The sequence below is a fragment of the Bison bison genome, unplaced genomic scaffold (genome assembly GCF_000754665.1).
Source record: "Bison bison bison isolate TAMUID 2011002044 unplaced genomic scaffold, Bison_UMD1.0 scf7180017864163, whole genome shotgun sequence".
NCBI classification, from domain to species: Eukaryota; Metazoa; Chordata; class Mammalia; order Artiodactyla; family Bovidae; genus Bison; species Bison bison.
Genome location: NW_011494735.1, coordinates 9,226,956 through 9,251,043, shown reverse-complemented (window position 1 = coordinate 9,251,043; position 24,088 = coordinate 9,226,956). Strand labels below are relative to the sequence as shown.

At 39.5% G+C, this 24,088-nt stretch overlaps 1 protein-coding gene across 4 annotated transcripts in view; it reads left to right on the top strand.

Moving 5' to 3' along the window:
* SRGAP1 (SLIT-ROBO Rho GTPase activating protein 1) overlaps window positions 1–24,088 on the top strand; it is a 313,186-nt gene that overhangs the window by 225,116 nt on the left and 63,982 nt on the right. For all 4 annotated transcript variants that reach the window (XM_010841593.1, XM_010841590.1, XM_010841592.1 and 1 more), the window contains exons 7-8: window positions 11,733–11,954; window positions 13,914–14,015. In XM_010841593.1, the coding sequence (XP_010839895.1) occupies window positions 11,733–11,954; window positions 13,914–14,015 (324 nt within the window). The remainder of the gene's footprint in view (window positions 1–11,732; window positions 11,955–13,913; window positions 14,016–24,088) is intronic.

Sequence of the window (24,088 nt, the reverse complement as noted above, 5' to 3'; positions counted from 1 at the left end):
TTTTTCTGGAACTCTCTTGCTTTTTCCATGATCCAGCAGATGTTGGCAATTTGATCTCTGGTTCCTCTGCCTTTTCTAAAACCAGCTTGAACGTCAGGAAGTTCACGGTTCACATATTGCTAAAGCCTGGCTTGGAGAATTTTGAGCATTACTTTACTAGCGTGTGAGATGAGTGCAATTGTGCAGTAGTTTGAGCATTCTTTGGCATTGCCTTTTTTTGGGATTGGAATGAAAACTGACCTTTTCCAGTCCTGTGGCCATTGCTGAGTTTTCCAAATTTGCTGGCATATTGAGTGCAGCACTTTCACAGCATCATCTTTCAGGAATTGGATTAGCTCAACTGGAATTCCGTCACCTCCACTAGCTTTGTTCGTAGTGATGCTTTCTAAGGCCCACTTGACTTCACATTCCAGGATGTCTGACTCTAGGTCAGTGATCATACCATCGTGATTATCTGGGTCGTGAAGATCTTTTTTGTACAGTTCTGTGTATTCTTGCCATCTCTTCTTAATATCTTCTGCTTCTGTTAGGTCCATACCATTTCTGTCCTTTATCGAGCCCATCTTTGCATGAAATATTCCTTTGGTATCTCTGATTTTCTTGAAGAGATCCCTAGTGTTTCCCATTCTGTTGTTTTCCTCTATTTCTTTGCGTTGATCGCTGAAGAAGGCTTTCTTATCTCTTCTTGCTATTCTTTGGAACTCTGCATTCAGATATTTATATCTTGCCTTTTCTCCTTTGCTTTTCACTTCTCTTCTTTTCACAGCTATTTGTAAGGCCTCCCCAGACAGCCATTTTGCTTTTTTGCATTTCTTTTCCATGGGGATGGTCTTGATCCCTATCTCCTGTACAGTGTCACAAATCTCATTCCATAGTTCATCAGGCACTCTATCTATCAGATCTAGGCCCTTAAATCTATTTTTCACTTCCACTGTATAATCATAAGGGATTTGATTTAGGTCATACCTGACTGGTCTAGTGGTTTTCCCTACTTTCTTCAATTTAAGTCTGAATTTGGCAATAAGGAGTTCATGGTCTGAGCCACAGTCAGCTCCTGGTCTTGTTTTTGCTGACTGTATAGAGCTTCTCCATCTTTGGCTGCAAAGAATATAATCAGTCTGATTTCGGTGTTGACCATCTGGTGATGTCCATGTATAGAGTCTTCCCTTGTGTTGTTGGAAGAGGGTGTTTGTTATGACCAGTGCATTTTCTTGGCAAAACTCTATTAGCCTTTGCCCTGCTTCATTCCGTATTCCAAGGCCAAATTTGCCTGTTACTCCAGGTGTTCCTTGACTTCCTACTTTTGCATTCCAGTCCCCTATAATGAAAAGGACATCTTTTTGGGGTGTTAGTTATAAAAGGTCTTGTAGGTCTTCATAGAACTGTTTAACTTCAGCTTCTTCAGCGTTACTGGTTGGGGCATAGACTTGGATTACTGTGATATTGAATGGTTTGCCTTGGAAACGAACAGAGATCATTCTGTCGTTTTTGAGATTGCATCCAAGTACTGCATTTCGGACTCTTTTGTTGACCATGATGGCTACTCCATTTCTTCTAAAGGATTCTTGCCCACAGAAGCAGATATAATGGTCATCTGAGTTAAATTCACCCATTCCAGTCCATTTCAGTTCACGGATTCCTAGAATGTCGACATTCACTCTTGCCATCTCTTGTGTGACCACTTCCAATTTGCCTTGATTCATGGACCTGACATTCCAGGTTCCTATGCAATATTGCTCTTTACAGCATTGGACCTTGCTTCTATCACCAGTCCCATCCACAGCTGGGTATTGTTTTTGCTTTGGCTCCATCCCTTCATTCTTTCTGGAGTTATTTCTCCACTGATCTCCAGTAGCATATTGGGCACCTACTGACCTGGGGAGTTCCTCTTTCAGTATCCTATCATTTTACCTTTTCATACTGTTCATGGGATTCTCAAGGCAAGAATACTGGAGTGGTTTGCCATCCCCTTCTCCAGTGGACCACATTCTGTCAGATCTCTCCACCAACACCCGCCCATCTTGGGTTGCCCCACGGGCATGGCTTAGTTTCATTGAGTTAGGCAAGGCTGTGGTCCTAGTGTGATTAGATTGACTAGTTTTCTGTGAGTATGGTTTCAGTGTGTCTGCCCTCTGATGCCGTCTTGCAACACCAACCGTCTTACTTGGGTTTCTCTTACCTTGGGCGTTAGAAACAGACAAAGCAGAGAGTTAGAAAACATCATAAAAACCAGCCTTAAGTATTTTAAAGTACACCAATGTACTTGAACTTGCCAGTTTTTAAATTATGATTTATCTTTTTGGACAGAGTTTTAAATAGTCTTCCTTTGTACACCAACTCCCATTGTGTATTATCTGTGATTTCTACTTTTGAGTTTTTTATCATACAAGAAAAAATATTGTGCGTATTTACAATGTTTTCACAATCTTGTATAGTTGGCAATTGATGACTAATTTGATAACAGTTTTGTTACTCTTATCTTTCAACAACTCTTTTCTCAACTATTTTATCCATTCAATATTTAATTATAATAAATAAAATGGTACAAATACTGTGAAGTCAGCTCTTGAAAGCCTAGACTAATTGAGCAAAATATTACCTGGTGGCTCAGATGGTAATGAATCTGAGCAATGAATCTCCTGCAGTGCGGGAGACCTGGGTTCAATTGCTGTGTTGGGAAGATCCCCTGGGGGAGGGCATGGCAACCCATTCCAGTATTCTTGCCTGGACAATTCCCATGGACAGAGGAGCCTGGGGTCTACAATCTATGGGGTCACAAAGAATCAGACACGACTGAGTGACTAAGCATAGCACATTAGAGAGAGCCTGTTGGCTGTTCTCTACATGTTCACAGTGCTTTGGCATTTGTCACTATGCTTTAGAGACGGAGTTCACAAACTCTCTGTAAGGGGTCAAGTAGTAAATATTTTAGACTTTGTGAACCTTACAGTCTCCGTCCCTACTGAACTCTAGTGCGGAAGTAGGCACAGATAGTAAGTAAGGACATGGACGTGGTTGTGTTGCAATCAAACTTCATTAATTATGTCAGGTCATGGGCTGGATTTTGCTCATAGGCCAGTTGGCTGACCTCTGCTTTATAGAATGAACTGAGGGTTAGTTAATCCAGAGGGTCACTTAAGCAGAAAACTGTCAAGATTCCTCTGTCTAGAAAGTTCTAAGTAAATTTTAGTTTGTAGAGTTAACAGTATCTTATTTTGGCATCAGTTGGGAAATGAACAAAGTTAAGTTTATAGTCAGGTTTTTATTATGTAATTCTAAAAAAATAATACGATTTGCAAGGGCAAAGGAAATTTAATTGATTTGGGAGTTTAAAGGCATAGAGTAAAATAGATTGTAGTTTCAAAAATAATAGGTTTTGTGTCTGTTATCCTTAAATATCTCCAACATTAAGTGCAGAAGAGACCATAGCTAATTATTCTTTAAAAATTAGAATGTATTACAACCAGAAGAAAAACCATACAAGCAGCAAATATTTTTGATTGATGCTAAAATTTTTAAGTGATTGTGATTTGCTAAGGGAAAAGAGAGTACAAGAGTACAAGTCTTAATGCTAGGAATCTCTGATCTGCAATCACGTTCACCACTCTGTATATCTCAAATTCTTAAAACAACTGGTTTTAAGATTGCAGAACTGATAATGTAACCTCTCTCAGTCCAGTTCTATACCTACCCACCCTCAAAAGGCAGTCAGAGAAACAAAATCCTCAACAGTAAGATTCTATTAATGCTTTGTCCCCAAGCACCTGCCCTGTAATAATAAAATATTTGTCATCCTTTCAGTACAGTTTCGCAGTCTCCAGTTACTCCCTATAAAAGTTTGCGATCACTGAAGCTTGAAGGATAAATCTTACTGTTCCAGAATCCCCCTACTCCAGCTCGTTTTCTTGGTGGAGATTTCTGTCGTGTGTTTTCGTAGCCATTTGTACAGAAGAAGATTGAAATCAGATTATATATTTTGCATGCCATGTTTATTTTTATCATTTCTAAATCATCAGCTGTCCTAAAACTTTTATCCTCACACATACATTTAATTAAAAAGCAACTTATTCACAGAGTTCAGATTTTCCTTAATTAGTTTGACTTTTCCCCCACTACATAATAGTATTAAGATTTATCTGTGAAAACCTGCCACATTTTAACATTGCAGTCCCCATTAGGCCTGAACTCTTATTAGGAAAATTATAAAGAGATCATGTTAAATGGGTTAGGCCAGTGTAGTTATCATGTAAATTGATGTATGCATGTTTTTATCCCTTCGTAGAAGAAAGGGTATCTGAAATCAGTTGGGTGACCGAAGTGGATGGCCTTAAACATTCCTTCCAAGGCAGGTGCACGGGCCTTTGTTAAAGAATTGCATCCACCTGGTCCCACTGCATCAGAGGCTGCCATTTCTCGGACTCCAGTGCTCGCTTTTCCATCTTGGCTGTACCTCTGAGTGTTCAAAGTTGCCTAAGACGTGATCCTTGGGTGTTTTTTCTCTTGGTGTCTTGCCTCAATACTATCTTATGGTCCTATGGTATCTTATTTTTACTACCAGCCTTGATCATCTTTCTGGGCTTCATATTTGCTTATCCACTGCCCCCGGACATCTCTAACCGTGAACGTTTGTCCCTGTTATCATCATCCTTTGCACACATAACTTTTTCTTACTTTACATCTCAGAAAATGATACCACATTCCACTCACTTGCCCAGGCCCAAAACTCAGTTATCTCATTCCCCACGTGTAAAATAATCATATCATCTCTACATCCAAAATATCCCAAACCTTGGTATTTCTCACTCCCTGCATTCTCAGTCTCCTAGACAAAGCCTCTTCATCTCTTACCTGCCCTTAGGAAAGACATCCAGCTTCACTAAGACCTTCCAATCAGTAGTTCATTCTCTTTCCAAGAAACCAAAGTACTAAAAAGATAAATGAGACCTGTAACCCCTATTTAAAAACTCTTCATTAGAATAAAATTCAAGCTATTCACCAAGAGCCTATGTGAACTGGCACTGACCTTCCACTCCGTGTCATCTCTTCCAGCCCTCCTCTTAGTCCCCGAGCTTCAGGCATTTCTGTTAGCCACACACACACAGTTTTTTCTTGCCTGGGCCTTTCTCGCTTTTTTGTCTAGAGCGCTCTTTGTTTCAGAGCTTTCCAAGACTGATTCCTTCTTTTCCTTCATGTGGCACCCAGCTGCCCTGTATAGCAGCACCCTTTCCCCCAGCACTCCCTGTTCCTCTGACTTTTTTCTTCATGGCATGTTTAACCTGACCTGTATTTATTGGGACTTGTTTGATTTGTTCTCTCCCCTCTCTTGTGATTTGACTCAGGGTAGTTACAGAGGTTTGGCCTGGGCAAAAATGAGTCCAGTACAGCTTCTCTAAAGGAGATGATTGCCCCTATGGGTGTGAGCTGTATTAGGCAGCAAAAGATTTTTCAGTCTACTCCTGGGCTCCAGCATATGCAATATCAGTTCTCCTTCTCCTGTTTCCTACTTTGTATCCATTCCTGTCACACAGATGTACCATCTTGACCTTTTCCTTGCTCAAGAGAAATTCCAAACAAGTTTTGCTAAATGTTGGGCTGCAGTTGTTAGAGCTGGAACAAGAATTAAATTGTCAGCTCTGGGTTGTCGGGTACCCAGACATGAAAGCAGGTTTGTAAAAGTTGCTTGTAGTTTAGACATCCAGTTCAACCCCACAAGATGCCTCTCTGTCACAGAATGTGTTGGTGGTATCTGGGGTGAAAGCTAGAGGAGAGATTAGTGAAAGACAAAGAAGAACTCAACTTTCTTCATTTGGCATCTACTGTAAAAGCGCTGAGCATGTCTTATTTCTGGTCCTTGGAAAACTACCCATCATCATGTGAAAGCTGTGTTTTGAAGTTCAGTTTGCTTGGGTTGCACTATTTTTCAGAGACTCAAAAGACAGGGTAGACCAAGTCCTTACCCAATATCCATGGTTCTGGAATGGTCAAAGCCAAGCTTATTAAAAGGAGTGATAATGTTAAGATAGAATACGTCTGCACGAGTTGCTTCCCTCTCCATTCTCATGACAACCACTTAATTTTGGAGTCACAGGCTGGAGGCTGCTTTGCAAATGACATTGGCCATTACTGTTCTGGCAGCATGTGGGACTTATATCCCATGAAGTTCCATTATGGTAATCCTGTCTAAGTCCAGACTTCTACCCCACTAGGGTTCCTCATGTCATGGAGTTTATTTCCCCCCCCAAAAATTTATCTCCCTCAACAGCTGTGATCCAGTTATACCTAACATTCTGACATTATACCCACCAAGTATATACTTCAATTGATCTCTCAGCCTTTGGGGTAAGAGAAAGTATTTGTCACAGGCCACAATACCTAAATTTTATCTTCGTTTTTTATCCTATTTGCAACCCTTTTGCCTAAGGCAATTAGCCTTACTGTGGTGATTTAGACTAATGCCTAGTGGAATCTGTCTTGGCAGCTCATAGGATGTGGGAAAAAAAAATACACCCTTCAACTTCCAACAGTCTTTCTTTCCCCAGCTTTAATCCATAATTTAATATATCCATTCAGAGGTTTTCATCCATCAAACAACACTATTTTGTTTTCATGAAACATTTTATTGGTTTCTTATGTATTTTCATCATTAAATGCACTTGGGTTATAATTCAACTCTTTGTTCAAAAACTGGCTTTTCATATTGTTATTAATAATTCATAAGCTCCATAGAATTACTTTAGGCCTTTTAACCAAGTATCTTGAATCTTAATATATCCAGTGTCATTTTCGCTTCCAATTTAGGAAAAAAAAAAAAAAAATGATTGTGACAGGCCTTGCTGTCTCAGGAGACCTTGAAGAAGAATTTTATTCCTGTTTCTTGTTTCTTTTAAAGTTCAGGATGCTTTAAAAACCTGGAGTGTAGAAGATGTTGCATATTACAAGTAACAAAATCATGCCACTTTCATGACCTCACAGACCAAAAAGTATCGGTAAAGGTCAGAGAAGGAAATTTTCCATCAAAGTTCGTCACAGAAATCTAAGTGTTGTTCTCAAAGTCCCGGAGGCACCCAGGGAGGCCCCTGGGTCAGTTACTAAACCGCATGCATGCTTCTCCCTAGATTATTAGGAAACCGTAGAAATGGCAACCCACTCCATTGTTCTTACCTGGAGAATCCCAGGGATGGGGGCCATCTATGGGGTCGTATAGAGTCGCTGCAGCAGCAGCAGCAGTGAATTCAAAGGTCTCTTACTGGGACCAGACCCACCAGATTTGCCTGGCTGAACTGGATGTAGAAACAGGCCCTGGTACTTCTAGAATCTTGACATTTACTCCCCAAAGAAACCACACTTAGAAATTTGAGGAGTGAACTAAATCTGGAAATAATGAAAATTTGGTATGTATTTTTCAGAGCTGTAATTCAAGTAGATAGCTGGAGTTGAATTTCCTTCTTCCTCTTTTTCCTTCGTTCTCCTGTTTTTTCCTTTCTCTTTTATGTGAAAAGAGAGTTAGTTTTTTTGGAGAGGAGGAAAAAACTTTTTTCTCTGGATTGTTTATTTCCTCTCAATATCAATTTTATATTAAGTTCCATTGGGATCAGTCCTCATAAAATAAAACAGCTTGTACGATCTGCTTCATTAAAATCAAGTTGAATCTGACTCTTTTAGAATGGTAGGGTATGTTGAAGCACTAGAATATCTCAAAGAAATGAGGCCATTTTCTTTACAAATTCATGTTTTCCTAAGATGAAGTGTTATTGAAAAAATAATTTTCAGTCCCTCTGATGCATATAAAACTGCTACACAGAACCATTATGTATTTTTGAGGAATAAGAGGAATAAAAGAGGACTTGATCATCCAAGGCTAGAATTTTTTAATCAACTGAAAATCAGTCTCTATATTTGAGAGCAGCTGATTCCACTGGAAATATATTAATGCAGAGGCTGATTGTCGCATTTCACAACTGTATTTTACTTTCATTTGTAATTGTGATGTGGCAACTACTGTCTGCTTTTTTACATCAAGAAATTTTTAATCAAGTCGATTCTCTGACCTGGAGAAATGGCACCCTCAAAGGACAGAGTTCAAGACCCTTGATTATTTTAGTCCAGTGCTTCTCAAATTTGCTGTGTGTATAAATCAACATGTGGATCTTTTTAAACTTTAGATTCTAATTCAGTCTATCAGGGGTGGGCCCAAGAGTCTGCATTTCTAACAAGCTCCAGGCGATGCTAATGCTGCTGGGCCACAGACCACACTTTGAAAAGCAAGACTTTAGAATATGTTTATGTAAAAATTCCAAGTTGAAGCATTCTAAAATTGGAGGGGGAGTATGGAATCAAGTGTGTTAGCACGTCTAAGGACGGGCCATTGATTAAATTCTAGGTCAGGAAGATCCCCTGGAGAAGGGCATGGCAACCCACTCCAGTATTCTTGCCAAGAGAATCCCATGGACGGAGGAGCCTGGTAGCTAACAGTCCATAGGGTCGCAAAGAGTCAGATACGACTGAAGGGACTTAACATATCAACAAGGACAGGCCAGTGATTAAATCTGTACCTTCATAAAACATGAAACAAGTTGTGTGTTAACTAAGGGTCAAGTACTGACACTCTTTTAGTAACAAATGAACAACTTGAATCCCTTGACAGTGCAGATTATATTTTACTGAGTTCTAGTCCAGTGGTCCCCAGCCTTTTTGGCACCGGGAACCGGTTTCATGGAAGACAAAATTTTTCCACAGACTTGAGCGGGGGATGGTTTCAGGATGATTCAAGCTCAGTATGTTTACTGTGTACTTTTTTCCTGTTATGGTTACATCAGCTCAACCTCAGATCATCAGGCATTAGATCCTGGGGACCCCTGTTTTTAGTCTTCATATTCCTCCGTTCAGTTCAATTCAGTCGCTCAGTCGTGTCCGACTCTTTGCGAATTGCAGCACGCCGGGCCTCCCTGTCCATCACCAACTGCTGGAGTTCACCCAAACCCATGTCCATCGAGTCCGTGATGCCATCCAGCCATCTCATCCTCTGTCGTCCCCTTCTCCTTCTGCCCCCAATCCCTCCCAGCATCAGAGTCTTTTCCAATGAGTCAACTCTTCGCATGAGGTGGCCAAAGTACTGGAGTTTCAGCTTCAGCATCATTCCTTCCAACGAACACCCAGGACTGATCTCCTTCAGAATGGACTGGTTGAATCTCCTTGCAGTCCAAGGGACTCTCAAGAGTCTTCTCCAACACCACAGTTCAAAAGCATCAATTCTTCAGAGCTCAGCTTTCTTCACAGTCCAACTCTCACATCCATACATGACCACAGGAAAAACCATAGCCTGGACTAGATGGACCTTTGTTGGCAAAGTAAAGTCTCTGCTTTTGAATATGCCATCTAGGTTGATCATAACTTTCCTTCCAAGGAGTAAGCGTCTTTTAATTTCATGGCTGCAGTCACCATCTGCAGTGATTTTGGAGCCCAGAAAAATAAAGTCTGACACTGTTGCCACTGTTTCCCCGTCTATTTCCCATGAAGTGATGGGACCAGATGCCGTGATCTTCGTTTTCTGAATGTTGAGCTTTAAGCCAACTTTTTCACTCTCCACTTTCACTTTCATCAAGAGGCTTTTGAGTTCCTCTTCACTTTCTGCCATAAGGGTGGTGTTATCTGCATATCTGAGGTGATTGATATTTCTCCCGGCAATCTTGATCCCAGCTTGTGCTTCCTCCAGTCCAGCGTTTCTCATGATGTACTCTGCATATAAGTTAAAGCCTAGCAAATGCCCAGGAATCTATAGATGGCCAATTAGTGAGCTGAGCTGAATTGAATCAAATTGAATTGATTGAATTTCATTAGAACTATATAAAGATGACCTGCTTTTGTATATTTAAAACCACTAGTTTTATATTTGTATTGCTTTTATGTACAGATTTAATACCCTGTCAGTAATTTATAATTGATCAATATTCAGACTTGTTTTCATTTTAAAAGTATACCCTTAAAATGCAGCGTGAAAAAATAAATATAAATCAAAGGTAGTGAAGATTCAAGAAGCCAAAGCCCTGGTATGCCTAGGAATATTAAACAAAATTCTATCTCCAGTAAAAGGACTTTGACAGTCATTTCTTATTTAAAAATTTTATTCTGGAGATAAGAAAGAAGGCACTCCTGGGGTGTTTAGGCAGCTTCAAACCTGTTCTTCCCATTTCTGAAAGAGTATACTTTAATATTTCTTCAGTAAATTATACAGATATCAAAATGTTACAGTTAGTATGTTTGCATCCTAGAAGGATTTCAGAAAATCACTGTATCAATTTCAGTATACATGAACAAACTTGAATGCTATTTTTTTATTATTTCCTTTCAATATTTGATTTTGCTTCTTGTATTTTTAATAGCTTTATTGAGATATAATTCACATACCCTACAGTTAACTCATTAAAAATCCACAATTGGCTTTTATTATATTCACAGACTTGTGTGTATATTGCCACAAAACAATTTTAGAACATTTTCATTACTCCAAAAAGTCCTGTACTCCTTAGCCATCACTTCCTAAATCCTTTATCCCCTAATTTATCTTCTGTCTCTGAGCAACCACTAATTTACTTTCTGTTTCTATAAATTTGCCTCTTCTGGACATCGTATAAATGGAGCCATATGATGTGTGGTCTCCTGTGTCTGGCTCCTTTCACTTAGTATACTATTTCAAGGCTGATCCATGTTCTAGCGTGTTATCAATACTTCATTCCTTTTTATGGCTGTATAATATTTCATTTGGAGAAGGAAATGGCAACCCACTTCAGTATTCTTGCCTGGAGAATCCCATGGACAGAGGAGACTTGTATGCTGCCATCCATAGGGTTAGATAAGGGGTTGGACACAACTGAGCCACTGAACAATGATATTTCCTTTTGTTTATTAATTTGTTGATGGGCATCTAGGTTATTTCCATTCAGTTGTTAATAATGCTCCTATAAACATTCATGTACAAATTTTTGTGTGAAAGTATATTTGTATTTGTCTTGTGTATATACCTAAGAGTGGAATTGCCAAGTCATATGTTAACTCTGTGTTTATGAACCTTTTGATCTGTCAGACTCTTTTCCAAAGTGGCTGTGATGCTTTACAGTCCCATCAGCAATGTATGAGGATCCCAGTTTCTCTACATCCTCCCCAATCCTGTTATTATCTGTCTTTTTGATCATAGCCCTCTTAGTGGTATCTCAGTGTTGTTTTGACTTGTATTTCCCTGATTACTTATCATGTTGAGTGTCTTTTCACATGTTTATTGACCATTTATATATTTTTTTTTCTTTTTTGGGAAATAGCTAGCAGATTCATTGCCCATTTCTTTCTTTTTTTTTTTTTTTTATAAAGTTATCAGAAAAAAAAAAAAAGTCATTGCCCATTTCTTAGTTGGGTTGTCTTTTTATTATTGAGTCGTCAGAGGTCTTTGTATTATCTAGATACCAATTCTTATAACATAATGAGAAAAATATTTTTCCCATTCTGTGGGTTTTCTTTTAACTTGATAGTGCCCTTTGAAGCAAAGCCTTCAAATGTGATGAAACCCAATTTATTTTTTCTTTTGTTGATTGTGTTTTGATACTGATCCAAGAAACCAATGCCAGTTGAAAGGTAATGAAACGTTTACTCCTAAGGATTTTATAGTTTTCTAGCTGTCACATTGTGGTCTTTGATCCATTTTTAGTTAATTTTTGTATATGATTTCCTTTTATTTTTTTAAGTGCTGTGATCTTGGCTACCATGCAAGCCTAAACAGAGCCCTGAGAACATATCTCTCTGCGGAGTATAACCTTGAAACCTCCAGACATGAGGGCTTAGACATTATTGAGAATGCCGTTGACAATTTGGAGCCCAGGAGTGATAAGCAGAGATTCATGGAGATGTACCCTGCTGCGTTCTGTCCACCAATGAAGTTTGAGTTTCAGTCTCACATGGGTGATGAGGTCAGTATTTGAGTATTTTAAAAATAATGACTTTTCTCTAAACATACGTTACTCTTTCCCTGCTGTACCCAGCAGTTGTAAGGATTCTCAGTTGATTTCTCACTCCTGCCTCTGCGTGGGGTCTTAGCATAATACTCTGTGATCAGCCGCTGTCACTTCTTAAAGCAAGGGTCAAACACTCCAGTGCCTCCAGAGGCCAGAGAGATGGAGGTGCAAACTGGCTTGCATGTGAGCACTAAACTGTTGAAGGATAATTAATGAGTTCTTCCTTTCCCTCAAGATATTCAAATATAAGTTTAAAACAAAACATTTTGTTGGCCTAATAGAAGCTATCTGAAGACTTCTTATAATCCTGATTTAAAGATCCCCATAAAGAAAAATAATTACAAATGGCAGGAAAATGAAAGAGAGGAAAAAAAGATACAAAACATTTTTTTAAGACTCAAGTTATCTCCAGACTGTTAAAATGAGCATTAGAAACGATGTATTATCTTTAGGTTCTTCATATGAATTTAGCTTTGTCTTATTCTGTGCAAGGAGAGAATCCATTTAAACCATTTATGAGTTACAGTGGTATATTTATCGTCTGTGAACAGGAGGAAACAAGAAAAACCAATTATTGGAGCATGCTATATAGCACTCGGTGTCCCAGCTGTGCAAAACAATACTCATAGATTAAAAACTCAATTTTAGCTTATTGTGGTGACAGTATGTTTTTAAAAATAGATGTTAATTATAATTTCCATGGCAGATTTCTTCTTTAATGCCATAATTTCTTTGGAACACCTAATGTTAAAATTTAAAAAATATGTATGTATTTACCTGATATATTTCTAACCTAATTTTATTTTGCTTGATAGAGTGAATTACTTGATTAAAAGTGGTAAGCAGTTTTTATGCCAATAGCACATGAGCTTTACGGGCGAGTGGCTTATGGGCGAGTGGCTTATCCCACCCAGAGTTTTGTTTCTAAAGCCAGTTGGTTACTGTTTCAATCTTTTGGTTATGGGTGGATATGTTAAACACAGAATGATAAAATGTCACAGGCAAGTGATTTCAGTTGGGTTCAGCGTTTTTACTTTTTTTAAACAGCTATTATTATTTTAATATAGTAAGCCTCTTGCCCTTTTTTTAGGGCCCGTTCTGCCTGTGAGCGATAGTGTCTATGATGTCTTAGAGACTCCATAAAAGGAAACCCTCATCTGCCAAGACCATTTCTGTGACCAGAAAGATGAGAAGAAATTGTTTCTAATCTGATTCTACTATAATTAAAGGCTCTATTTTTTACCCTAATTGAGATTGTGGCCAAAATGTCTTTCTACCAAAGCCTAAGACTGGTGACTTTTTCAGTTTCATGATTTGGCTAATAATTGGCAAGAAAAGCCATGGATGAAAGATACAAAAAATATCACTTTTTCTGAGTTTTCAGTGTGTGCCAAGCAGTGCTGTAAGTGCCTTATGAACATCATCCTGTTTCATCCCCGCCACAACCCTATGGCACAGGTACTCCACTGTCCCCATTTTACAGACAAGGAAACTGAGGTTTAGTAATTTACCACAGTCACCCAGCTGACTATAATTGGTAGGCTCTGCCACCTGCCCTGCTTTGCCTGCATGACCATGCGTTTGGATCATCCTTCACACTCTGCCAGGTACTTATTCCACAAGATAGGCGTCAGCATCAGAGCTCCATCTCCAGCAGCTGCCACGTTCTTCAAGAGAAGCTTCCTACAGCTGCTCTTTTCCCAGGCTTATCCAGGCCAAGCAGCTGCATCCCACTCTCGCCACTTATATAACAAGTTCATATTTAACACTGAAGTGTTGAGGTGGCTGTTAAAATATGTAATTGGAATCTTGAGGGGATCCGCGATTCTTGCAGCCTTGACATGGGAGAACTGTGCCTCGGGAGCCTGGCTGCAGGGTGCCCTGTTGTAACTGTGGTCTCTGATTCCCCAATAGGTGTGTCAGGTCAGTGCCCAGCAGCCAGTCCAAGCAGAGCTCATGCTCAGGTACCAACAGCTGCAGTCCCGCCTGGCCACACTCAAGATCGAGAACGAGGAGGTAAGCATGCTTTCTGCCCCCACAAGTAATCTAATTCCAGTGTAAATTGGAAGACGGTTTCACTTGACCTAGGCATTTAACGGTGTAACTGCAATCTCTTCGTCATGCATTTTCAGCTAAAACAGGGTTCCTAAAATACTCCTTATAGAGGACAAATGCAAAGGTTCTGTATTTCACCATGAAAGTATTAGTCACTCAGTTATGTCCAACTCTGTGTGACCCCATAGACGGTAGCTCACCAGGCTCTTTTGTCCATGGGATTTCCCAGGCAGGAATACTAGAGTGGGTTACCATTACCTTCTCCAGGGTATCTTCCTGACCCAGAGATCAAACCAGGTCTCCAGCATTACAGGCTACCTCTTTAGCATCTGAGCCACCAGGGAAGACCATGGATGACTACTTTACCAGGGACTCAACTACATCTACATAACACACCTTTTCTTCTTAAATACTGAAGATAATTCCCAATAGATTATCAAATCCAACATGTTTCAAGAATCTACATGAATATGTGGAAAGAAATGCCTGATATATTAATTTAATCCTAATTTTTTAAATTTGTACTTTTTTATGCTTTTTTTATATCTTTAGATTTTTGATACGGAACATGGCATTACTGATACAATTAGTACAAAGTAGTATTTTAAAATAGTACTTGTGGTAAAACAGTTATCCTCCAATTAAAAGTTAAAAAAAAACTATTTGAATGGGAGTATAAAACTGTTTATTTGCGGACATTAGTGGACTTAAATGGATAGAACATAAAATGTGAATTATAAATACATGTTGAACCAGAAAGCCTGTTTCTGAAATTAATTTAATTGAATCCACATTCTCCTTAAATAAAGATAGGAACCAAAATGTTTCTTGTGTTAGTCAAGGTACTCACTTGTAATTTACAGGAACCCAAATCAAACTTAGTCCAATCTCACAGCTTACTTATTGGTCAGTGTTTACAGTGGCCTCACTGGTGATTGGATCCTTCATGTGTATTGGTAGGAAGTCTTTCTCCATGTCCTGTACTGGGAGATCCAGGACCACATAGTCCCTACAGTTTACCATCTCACCCCTTCCCAACATCCTTGTCTCCGAAGTAGGATCTTCCATTGGCCTGACCTAAGTCATGCATACTTTTGGTTCAACTGTTACATCCAGGAAATAGGTTTCTCTCATTGGCCAGCCTAGTTTTTGTGCCCATTCATAGAACCATTTGATTGACAGCCCCAGCAGAAATATGTATTTCTAGAGGTAAGCAGTTTCCAAAAGGAAGGGATATGGTACAAAAAAGGGGAAAAAAAAACAAACAAGAATTTGCCCTTGATAAAATAATCAAAATTCACTTTAGTGCCCCTCTTTTATTTTAATTTCACTGAGATGTTTTGAACATGTGAATTTGAATATGTGAATGTATATTTGTTTCTGTTAAGAAAGAGGACCATGTTTCTACACCAGAATAGTTTGGTCAAAACCCATTGCAGCCTTTTTTGGCTTCTGTTCTTTTTGAAAGAACCAAAACCACCCCTTATTCAAACATGGGTATTTAAGGTGCAGCCAGTGTGATTAAGACTTCAGTCTCTGTGTAAAGTCCCACTAATGAGCTTTTCCAAAGGAGAACTGTTGCTCTCCTTGAGGTGTTGTTAGAGCTTAGGGTTTTGGCTTGGCATCACAAAATACTCACCTAATAGCAGTTTACTGGGTCCTATTAGGCCTAGGGTTTGTATGCATAGAGACTTCCAATTTTTTTTTTCATGCATATGCTCTGGTGGTTTTATTTGGAAACAGCCTCTAAACTCTAGGAAAACAGTGTGTTATACACAAGGTCAACACTGGCAGCACACAGACCTGTTTTGTTTGGCTCCCACAGTTTAGACCTATTAAAAATGGGAAAGTGTGGCAACTCTGGCCCGGTGCTGCCTCAAGAAGGGAAAGGCTGGGGTACTTGAATTCCTCTTGGCCGTAGTCATTCAGCTCCTGATTTTCTTCCATTGGACTAGTCCATTTGCATTATCTGTCTGGCCTCTGCAACCCTTTGAGTTTGTGACCCTGGTCTTCTCCTATGGGCATAAAGTGGAGAAGCACAATATCTTTGTAAACTAATAGGAGTAGACAGTGCTTTCTGAGGGCTGATTTTTTTTTTTTTTTTTAATTTACTGTAGAAACAAGTGAATTAGATTGTCCTGAAGTTTCTTGTGGGCATGACAAGTAGTTTATGATGGCTGGATCTGGAACAGACTGTAGTAGAATGGAATCCCCAAGGAAAGTAAGATTTAAATTGGATTTATGACAACCAGCAGATGTCCTTAGGTATAGAAAGAGTGAAAGAGGTTTCAATATATTTCAAAGTTGGAGACTAACTTTGTTAGTCTAAGTTGTCACCCAGCCTTTCCTTGGGAGATAAACTGAAGGTGAAGTTGAAATCATGTAACAAGAAGCATTGAGAGCCAACTTAAGAAGTTTTAATGCTGTGGGTCAGTTCATTTCAGTACAATAAATATTTATTGAGTGACTTTTACTTTCCACATATTTTGCCAGGTGTGGAAAGTACAGAGATGAATAAGTTACAGTTAGCTTGTATCTAGTGGAAGAAGCAGTCTATAACAAGTCATGTATACAACGTGAAACGTAAGAGAACTAACTTGGGAACAACATAGCAATCATTGTTGGTTTGAAGGCCCTGTGTAGCACTTTTCTCCACCATGAATAAGAAATTTGCCTCTGATCTTCCACTGATAGAAGGACAGAAAACTGACACCTTAGCAACAGACCAAAATATACAAGAAACACGTGCATAATTCTGTATAATTTTATGCCTCTGTACAAACATATATATATATACTCATAAAGTCTAAAATTCATTGGAAAGAGTTTAATTAAAAATAATATGACTGCCCAGTGAGAAGATCAAAATTGAGGGAGAATTTCACCCACTCTTATAAAGCTTAGATAGGGGAGCTAGATAGAATATGACTCTTTTTACCCAATCTTGCTGCTGCTGCTGCTAAGTCGCTTCAGTCGTGTCCGACTCTGTGCGACCCCATAGAGGGCAGCCCACCAGGCTCCCCTGTCCCTGGGATTCTCCAGGCAAGAACCCTGGAGTGGGTAGCCATTTCCTTCTCCAATGCATGAAAGTGAAAAGTGAAAGTGAAGTACCCAATCTTAGACAGCCATAAATACAGGGCACCCCTTGGAACTATAGGAGATCATCTTAAAAGGGAGAGCCCACAGACCATGTCTGGTCACAAATTTTATTTGCTATACAGTGCTTGATTTTTTTTTTTTTTAATTGTTACTGTCATTTAAAAATTGGAAGTTTTGCCTAAAAATATAGATTTTTCAGCTTGTAAAAATGAGATCTTAACATTACTAGACTTTCATTTCTGTAGGATGGTAACTGACTTGAGCTAAATAGTATATATTTATAGTGGCCCCTTAGACATAGAACTCATGCTTCCGACTTGCCGTGCTCACCACTCAGCCCATTTGTCTATTTTCATTATTCGACTCATCCTGAAAGACATCTGAATTTTCAGCACTTGTCTTAAAACAAAGAGAAAAGAGCAGTACGCATTTGTGAAATGACTTCATATACAACTTTACATTTGCCTGTTAAACCTTTTTAAATGAGCTTGTAATTTCATTATGCTGTAAACTTGTTCCTTAGTCTTATGATTCCAGCTTCTAGTCAGCCAATCCACAAATATTTGTTAGTGTCCACCATTTATTGTGCCCATAGAATTAAGCAGGGCCTGCTGCCCATATAGCTCCCAATTTTTTTTTCTTTTTTTTTTAACTTAAATGTATAACTTTTTATTAAAACTTTAAAGTGAAATATTAATAAACATTACTATTAAAGGCAACACTTTGAAAGAAACCTAAATCTAAATGATCATTTATACCATTCTCACTATAAACATTTTCCACACTCTTTCCAACCTAATGTTACACAGCTTTGTCCGCTTTCTAAACGTTTACAGCTCAAGTGAAATAGGGAGATTCAGAGGTACAGACTTCCAATTACAAAATAAATGAGTCAAAGGGATGAAATGTACAGAATGAGGAATATAGTCAACAGCTATGTGATATCTTTGTGATATGTGACAGATGGTAACTAGGCTTAAGATGGTGATCATTTTGTAATGTATGGAAATGTCAAATCACTGTTGTACACCAGAACCAATATGATGCTGTAGGTCAATTATACTTCAAAAACAGACAAAAAGAGAGGGGAGTGGAGGGGAGGGGGAATTAGATGAAGGTCATCAAAAGGTACAAACTTCTAAGTTATAAGATAAATTATTATTTAATACTAGGGGTGTAATGTACAACATGATTGATATAATTAACACTGCTGTGTGTTATATATGAAATTTGTTAAGAGAGTAACTTTTTTTTTGTATCAGTGAGATGATGCCTGTTCACTGAACTTATTGTGATAATCATTTCATGATGTATGTTAAGTCAAATCATTATGCTCTGTATTTTAAACATATGCAGTGATATATGTCAATTATATCTCAACTAGAAGGAAAAAGAAAGAAAAAAGGAAGAAAAGGGAAGGGAAACAAAAAGTTTACTTTTAGGCTTTGTCATAGGCATTTCAGCTTAGGGTCATTCTTGTGGCTTCTTTGTTTCAAAGCTAGCCTCTGGAGGAACTTCCGGTAGATCACATTTCCCCTTCCTTAGAGTTCCTCATTTCTCCCTGTGTTGCAGGAAATGGGATGTGAGAAGGATGGTCATGTCCCAGGTTTCAGGCGAGTTCCTAGAATGGGCCACCAAGTGAGGGTCCTTGGCTTCACACAGGAAAGAATTCAAGAGTGAGGAAAGGTAACGTCAAAGAGAGTTTATTTACAGAGATAAACATTCCATAGGCAGAATGCAGTTGTCGCAGAAGCAGCCCAGGGTGACTAGTTTTTATGGGCTGGATAATTTCATAGCTAACAAGTGGGAAGAGTATTCTATTTGGGACAAAGGGCAGGGATTTCCAGGAATTGGGCCTCAGAATGGTCACAGTTCCTGTGAATGTGTCCTTTAGCATATGCTAATATATTGCATATTCGCATATGCTAATTAGCCAAAGATGGAGAAGCTGTATACAGTCAGCAAAAACAAGACCAAGAGCTGACTGTGGCTCAGATCCTTATTGCAAAGTTCAGACTTAAATTGAAGAAAGTAGGGAAAACCACTAGACCATTCAGGTATGACCTAAATTAAAACCCTTAACGATTATACAGTGGAAGTGAGAAATAGATCCAGGGATTATTCTGACAGACAGAGTGCCTGAAGAACTATGGACGGAGGTTCGTGACATTGTACAGGAGGCAGTGATCAAGACCATCCCCAAGAAAAAGAAATGCAAAAAGGCACAATGGTTGTCTGAGGAGGCCTTACAAATAGCTGAGAAAAGAAGAGAAGCTAAAGGCAAAAGAGAAAAGGAAAGATATACCCATTTGAATGCAGAGATCCAAAGAATAGCAAGGAGAGATAAGAAAGCCTTCCTCAGTGATCAATGCAGAGAAACAGAGGAAAACAATAGAATGGAAAAGACATCTCTTCAAGCAAATTAGATATACCAAGCGAACATTTCATGCAGAGATGGACCCAGATAAGCAAGATGGTGTGATCCTTCACCTAGAGCCAGACATCCTGGAATGTGAAGTCAAGCGGGCCTTAGGAAGCATCACTATGAACAAAGCTAGTGGAGGGGATAGAATTCCAGTTGAGCTATTTCAAATCCTAAAAGATGATGCTGTCAAAGTGCTGCACTCAATATACCAGCAAATTTGGAAAACTCAGCAGTGGCCACAGGACTGGAAAAGGTCAGTCTTCATTCCAATCCCAAAGAAAAGGAAATGCCAAAGAATGTTCAAACTACTGCACGATTGCACTCATCTCACACACTAGCAAAGTAATGCTCAAAATTCTCCAAGCCAGGCTTCAACGGTATGTGAACCGTGAGCTTCCAGGTGTTCAAGCTGAATTTAGAAAAGGCAGAGGAACCAGAGATCAAATTGCCAGCATCCGTTGTATCATCGAAAAAGCAAGAGAGTTCCAGAAAAACTTCTGCTTTATCGACTACACCAAAGCCTTTGACTGTGTTAGGTTCAGTTCAGTCACTCAGTCATGTCTGACGCTTTGCAACCCCATGGACTGCAGCACGCCAAGCTTCCTTGTCCATCACCAACACCCGGAGCTTACTCAAACCCATGTCCATAGAGTCGGTGATGCCATCCAACCATCTCATCCTCTGTCATCCCCTTCTCCTCCTGCCTTCAATCTTTCCCAGCATCAGGAGGGTCTTTTCCAATGAGTCAGTTCTTCGCATCAGGTGGCCAAAGTATTGGAGTTTCAGCTTCAGCATCAGTCCTTCCAATGAATAGTCAGGACTGATATCCTTTAGGATTGACTGGTCAGATCTCCTTGCACTCCCAAGAGATTCTCAAGAGTCCTCTCCAACACGACAGTTCAAAAGCATTAATTCGGTGCTCAGCTTTCTTTATAGTCTAGCTTTCACATCCATACAAGACTACTGGAAACACCATAGCTTTGACTAGACGAACCTTTGTTAGCAAAGTAACGTCTCTGCTTTTTAACATGCTGTCTAAGTTGATCATAGCTTTTCTTCAAAGGAGCAAGCGTCTTTTAATTTCATGGCTGCAATCACCGTTTACAGTGATTTTGGAGCCTCCCAAAATAAGGTCTCTCACTGTTTCCATTGTTTCCCCATCGATTTGCCATAAAGTGATGGGTCCGGATGCCATGATTTTCCTTTTCTGAATGTTGAGTCTTAAGCCAACTTTTTCACTCTCTTCTTTCACTTTCATCAACAGGCTATTTAGTTCTTCTTTGCTTTCTGCCATAAGGGTGGTGTCATCTGCATATCTGAGGTTATAGATATTTCTCCCATAAATCTTGATTCTAGCTTGTGCTTCATCTAGCCCAGCATTTCACATGATGTACTCTGCATAAGTTAAATAAGCAGAATGAAAATATACAGCCTTGACATACTCCTTTTCCTATTTGGAACCAGTCTGTTGTTCCATGTCCAGTTCTAACTGTTGCTTCCTGATCTGCATACAGATTTCTCAAGAGACAGGTCAGGTGGTCTGGTATGCCCATCTCTTGAAGAATTTTCTACAGTTTGTTGTGATCCACACAATCAAAGGCTGTGGTGTAGTCAATAAAGCAGAAGTAGATGTTTTTCTGGAACTCTCTTGCTTCTTCGGATGTGAGAGCTGGACTATAAAGAAAGCTGAGCACCAAAGAATTGATGCTTTTGTACTGTCGTGTTGGAGAGGACTCTTGAGAATCCCTTGGAGTGCAAGGAGATCCGACCAGTCAATCCTAAAGGAAATCAGTCCTGACTATTCATTGAATGGACTGATGCTGAAGCTGAAACTCCAATTCTTTGGCCATCTGATGCACTGACTCATTAGAAAAGACCTTGATGCTAGGAAAGATTGAAGGCTGGAGGAGGAGGAGATGACAGAGGATGAGATGGTTGGATGGCATCAAAGACTTGATGGACATGAGTTTGAGTAAGCTCTGGGAGTTGTTGATAAGCAGGGAAGCCTGGTGTGCTGCAGTCCATGGGGTCGCAAAGAGTCGGAAGCAACTGAGGGACTGAAATGAAACAAACCGGATGTATTACAATGAGTGTATAATGAGGCTCAAGGTGTACTGGGAGTTGAATCTTCTGCCATCTTGGGCCCAATTGTTTCGGTTTTTGTTGGATCTTCAATGGCTGTGTCATTCTTTGAATGGTTGTGCAATTCCCTCTTCCCTCCTGTCTCACATTTATCAAAGCCAAAGAAATGGGAAATGAATTGCATAAGTAAAGCAATTAGGTCTTCCTTTTTTTTAACTTGTTGGCCCCCTTTTCAGACTATTTGTACCAATATTGGTTCAGTAAATATAGCTTTCACAAGCGTGGCACTTCTATGCCATGAGTAAAACTGTCACACATACAAAAACATCTAGTCTCTCTTAAGTTATAGTAGATTTAGCCCCCTGAAGGGAATAGAAAAGAGAATAGTCTATAATGAATTCTTCAGTTAAATTGCATCAGTGTTTAACGAACATATAAATTTTGCTGCACTGCTTAAAGTCTTTCATCAACAGTTCACGAAGGTTTATTTCACAGACTATTCGCAAAATACAGTCTTTATATAGGATATTTTCAAGAAAAATGAATAGTATTTTAAGCAAACACATGAGATAATTTTCATGGCATGGGTAATTGAGGGGGAAAGTAAGAGATAATTTGGTTATACCTTCTATTACCAGTTATACTTTCTGTTACCCCAAAATTGGCATTTGCCTCTTGGTGGATGTCAAAAGACTTCCAAACCAAAGCACAGGAAGATTTATTATTTCTTGCAGCAAGTAAGAACATTGAGAATCGTTCCCAAAACAGTGTCTACTCAACAGCAAGAATTGGAGAATTTTAAGCCTAAAGGCACATGCATATTGTGAAGGGGTTTAAGCAGAGGAGAATTTCAGCATAGACTTGGGGGCAAAGGTCAGCAGAATCCAAGCTTTAGTTGATTGAGATCAGGAGGGTCAATATCTTCATTCCGTCCTTTACCTGGGTGGGAGCCTTTGAGTTCCTGCAGAACTCAAAGATACATTATTATGTATATTCCTTGAGGGAGGACTAGAACTCTGCCTTATCACTGAACTACTGTTTGACAAACTTTTCTGTGTTCCCTTGAGATCATGGATTACTGAGACCTGTTCAAGGGCAAGCGTTGGGCTTAGATCACAAAATAGCTGAGGCTACAGTGGCTCCTCTTATGTCAAGAAAGCCATTCATTCCTGGTTGTGTTTCTCTGGGGACCCCCTAACCTATCTGCTTTACATTTCTATCTGTGGTAGAAGAATCACATCTCCCTCCCACATTTCCCCTAATACCAGTGACTGCAGCAGAATCCCAAGTCATGTCCATCACTGATCAGACTCTTAAGGGCAGTTGTCAGATTCTTCTAAGACTTGGTATAAGATGTAAAGCTTGATAACCACTTAATCGTGATTGCTGTGTCTGATGGTCTCTGTGGCTTTAGCTTCATTTTTCTTTATTTAAGTGATTCTTACTTGCCTAAAACCTTCTACTGATGAGTTTGACAATAAAAGCCCAAGTAAAAGCTAACTGCCATTTGTCCTTTAAATGATAACATCATCTTGCCCAAAATTGAAAAGAGGATCAACTTTTTCAATGAAAACATGTATTTTTAGAAGGGGTCTGTGGTGTGTGTGTGTGTTTGTGTGTAAACATGTATTTTTAGAAGGGGTCTGTGTGTGTGTGTGTGTGTATGTATTTTGTTTCAAATAAGCTTTAACTTTATTGGAGGGAGGGCCCTGATCCAGGAGAATACCAAGCAGAATGAGAAGTTTCTGCAAATGGTCTAAAAGTGATCGGCAGTCTAGGACATCCAGAAGAAAGTGTCAGAGCCCAGGATGACTGTCAGTAAGGAGACCCCGCGTTATTGGTGTCTGCCAAGCATTCCTCTGGAGTCTGTCGATTTGGAAGGAGGAAGACTTCAGCATCCACCATCCATTCAGTTCATTTTCACTGCTGTCTGGAGAATCTGCTGTGTTCCAGACACTGTGCTGGTTAATAAGCTGTCCCTGACCTCAAGGTGCTCCCGCTGGAGACAGAAGACAGAGGCCTTCGATACAGTGTGGTATGGGTGCTCATGAGAAATGGATTTGAGATCATGCTCATCAGACCACTGTTGGTAAAAGGTCCACCCAGATGGGTCATTAAATCAGAGTCTAGCAGCCGTAGGAAAGCAGGCTTTCTCAGATGCGGCTGACTCAGAGACATTGTTCAGAGAGCTCTAGGCAATGATGATGTTCTCATCTTTAGATTAAGTTGTATCATTTCTGAGAATAAATTCTGCTCAGAAAATTTTGTTCTCAGAAGTCAGGAGAGTCTGGTATTTGTAAACAGGCGTCTCAAATGCAAGCATGTAGATTTTAAACTTGCATCTTAAATGCAAGTGGGTAGATTGCTAGTGTGAATTCATCTGGAATGGTAATGTGACCCTTTCCCTATCCAAGGGGAAGGGTAGCAA